The sequence below is a fragment of the Octopus bimaculoides genome, chromosome 15, assembly GCF_001194135.2.
Source record: "Octopus bimaculoides isolate UCB-OBI-ISO-001 chromosome 15, ASM119413v2, whole genome shotgun sequence".
NCBI classification, from domain to species: Eukaryota; Metazoa; Mollusca; class Cephalopoda; order Octopoda; family Octopodidae; genus Octopus; species Octopus bimaculoides.
The window spans coordinates 2,806,569-2,810,121 of record NC_068995.1 but is presented as its reverse complement, the minus strand read 5'-3'; the positions used below and the strand labels follow the sequence as shown (position 1 = coordinate 2,810,121).

The 3,553-nt window shown below is 38.1% G+C and overlaps 1 protein-coding gene across 5 annotated transcripts in view; it reads right to left on the bottom strand.

Annotated features, from left to right (window-relative positions):
* Positions 1-3,553, bottom strand: part of LOC106879770 (cyclin-dependent kinase 17) — a 55,081-nt gene that overhangs the window by 17,887 nt on the left and 33,641 nt on the right. For all 5 annotated transcript variants that reach the window (XR_008265594.1, XM_052973153.1, XM_052973151.1 and 2 more), the window contains exon 2: positions 1,304-1,497. Coding sequence is in view for 4 of the 5 variants with exons in the window: in XM_052973153.1 (XP_052829113.1) it covers positions 1,304-1,427 (124 nt within the window). In the remaining variant the exon portion in view is untranslated. The remainder of the gene's footprint in view (positions 1-1,303; positions 1,498-3,553) is intronic.

Genomic DNA, 3,553 nt, shown 5'->3' with positions numbered 1-3,553 from the left:
CAACTTACAACAAAACACAACAGAAACAGATGTTACTGTTCCACCTCAAGATTTCCAACCAAATATAATTCCTGAGGATATTTTTTTTACATTCAGATGCTGGTGTGGCTGTTCAGTAAGTAGCTTGCCTCCCAACCACATCGTTCCAGGTTCAGTCCCACTGCGTGGCACCTTGGGCAAATGTCTTCTGTTATGGCCTCAGGTTGACCAAAGTCTTGCGAGTGGATTTGGTAGACAGAAACTGAAAGAAGCCTGTCGAGTGTGAATGTATGTATGTATGTGTTTATCTATATATATATATAAATGAAATTAAAAATAAAAACAACAAAGGCAACAAAACAAAAGGCAAAAGGACACAGTGAGTGTATTAGGTTGACACTCAGAGAAAAGTTTAAGATAGAATGATGTTTCGAGAACGGTTCTTTGCCAGAAAGAAGGAAAAGAATAGCCCCAGAAAAGCATGTATGTCGTTACATGGCAGAACTGACCAGTGTCTTTATGCATGTGTCTGACCCCACCACTGCATGACAGCTGGCGTTGGTGTGTTTACCATTCCGGAACTAAGTAGTCTGGCAAAAGAGACTGATAGAGTAAATACCAGGCTTTACAAAAAAATAAGTACAGTGGGAATAGGGAAGGGGTGATTCGTTTGACTAAAATTCTTCAAAATGGTGCCCCAGTATGGTCGCAGTCTGACTGAAACAGGTCAATGATAAAAGATGTCTAGTGGCAGGGTCTTTTATTCTTTAATGATTTAGTTAGAAAGAAAGGCAGAGTCTTTGTCCCTTCGCCAAGCCTCAAACATTGAAGGGGACAGAGAAGGAGAAGTGAAAGGGACGGGAGGGAGGTGTTCTCAGCTTGGTAACCTGGCCAGAATGCTTGCAACAGAATGGACTCTTCTGCTGAAGGCATCTGAGTCAGGGCATGGCATTAAACTCGGTGACAAAGCAAGTCAATGACACAAGTAGGACGAGGTGGGATTTGAACCCAGAACAGAAGACCCATAAGAAATACTACAAAGTATCTCATCTGACTAACAATTCCACCAGTCCTCCACACCCTTTGCCTTTCATCCTTTGTGGGGAATCAATAAATGAAGTCTAAGTTCACCTGGACAAGTTTTGAAACCAGATATAAAGAAAAGAGGAGATGATCAAGGTTGGAAGGTCTTTGGTGCTCAATCTGCTCAATGAAGGCAGATTTAGGATTAAACAACAGCAAGGTCAAGTTAGACTAATCCGACTTGACCCTGGGTAGAAAGAAACAATGAGACAGAAAGTGAACTATTAAAGTGTATAATCACCATTTTCCTTGATGCTTCCATTATCTTCGTAAGAAAGAGTTTCCGCAAGTTCTGATAAACTTTCATCAATGGGATGCCTCCCCCTGATGGTCAAAGAAAGCCTTCTTTTGATTTTTTTCATCATCTTGGCAACAAGTGCATTGATAAGGAGAGGAAGAAACTAGCAGACATCATAGATTTACACTTTCAAGCAGCTGAAAAGAGAAAACAAATATATATAACAATCAAATAGATAAACACACACACACATGCATGTGTGTATATGCTTTTGTATATGTGTTTGTGTATAGCCTTGTCTAGACATCACGTGATGCTTGCAAATGATGATGATGGTGTTCATTTCCAGTCTTCTGTAAAAACACGTCTGGCGATAGGAAGGACATTTGGCCATAGAAAATCTGCTTTGATGAATTCTATCTGAACACATGCAAACAAGGAAAATTGGCAATTAAATGATGATGATGATATATATTGATAACTTGGTTTTGTCAGCTGAATAGAATATACTTCATTGAAGAGGTCCAACAAGCCTGAAACATGTCTTGCTTTCACCAGTTGACTTCACTAGACCAGATCATTTCCAATTTGCACGGTCTGTAATAATGTCTAAAAATCCCCATCAATTGAGCTTCTTGGAATTATATGCCCAGTTTGTTTTTAGATTTTATGACCCTTTGATAGAGTTTTTGCTGACCAATTGCTTGAATAATTTTAACTGATCAAATTTTGTTCAACATTACATTTATGACCTCCAACTACAATCCAAAACACCTCATTGTTTATAATGCTCACAGCGTCATTCAATACAGAATCACCACCTTTTGTGGCAATATTGACTTAATAGGTGTCACCAATGCTATACTAATTTAATGTAGTCACTCTTCACCCCCACCAACCATGGCATGTCTTAGTCTGACCCATTTCATCAACAGGTAATATTACAAACTCTTCCACACCTACTTTCTCTCTCTCTCTCTTTCACTGCACCTCAATGCAGTCTGTCTACACCGTTTTAGTAAACACTGCACCCATCCAAATAGAACACACACACACACAGAGAACTGGTAGCACAGGTTCCTAAAGACAACCATGACAACACAAGATGTTGTCTGTCACCTCACCCTATTTGCCAAGCTGCAATGACGCTTTTCCATACTTTGCAATCCTTACATCAAATCCTGCTGACACTAACTCAACTTTCAACCTGACAAAATAAATATTTACAGACCATCATCACCACCGTCTCCCATGCGAGCATGGGTTGGATGGTTTGACAGGATCCAACTAGTCACAAGACTGTGTGAAACTCCACCGACTCCCTTGGCATGGTTTCTATAGTTGGATGCCTCCCCAAATACTAACCAATTTAAAGTGTACTGGGTGCTCCCCCCCCCCTTTTGTGGCATCAGCACTAATGATGTTGCCATGTAATTCACAAGACTGATTCACAAAAACCAGTTTCAATTTAAAAAAAAAAATAAATAAAAAAAGAGGAAAAATACTAATTTTATCAAAGAGTAAAATGTAGAAAAAGACGACGAAAAATCTTCATGATTCAAATTCTTTAAGTTAACATTAAAACAGTTTAATTTCAAAGAATAGATATCTGTTGATAACACTTTACAGTGTAAACTTTGAAGAGTGTGTTCTGTTAAAAGTACCAATTCTATCGATTCTAGGAGGTTGTAGCATTGTCCGACAGAATGTCAATTATGTTGACATTATGTTGGACAGTCTATAAATGTTCCGGTCAATAGTATTGACCGAAAATAAAGCCATTAAACCATGAGAGACAGGAAAGACATTTAAAAGATTCTTCAAACTCAACCGACTGCATCCATTCTTTTCTTTTCTTCTTTATGAGACTGGTTCTTATACAAGAGAGAGAGAGAGAGAATCAGAGCTTCCAGAGACAACAAGTCTTCTAGAAGTTCCTGAAGCAATCAGAAATGAAACCGTAATTTAAGTCAGATCAATGTTAGGAGAAGTTTCTTTTCTTATTTTCTATTTTTATTTTGCATTTGATGTTCATTTTTGTTTGTTGATTTTGTTTGTGAAAGCACAAATTTGGATGAAGATTTATTTGAGGCAGGATCTTACAGCTGGATGCTCCTCCTGTCACCAATCCATAGCTTTCTTTATTCACAGAATAAACAAATCATGTCAGCATGAACCCAACTGTGCTCGAGTAGTGACAGTGTAGAACATCTACATTCATGCACAATATATATATATATATATATATATATA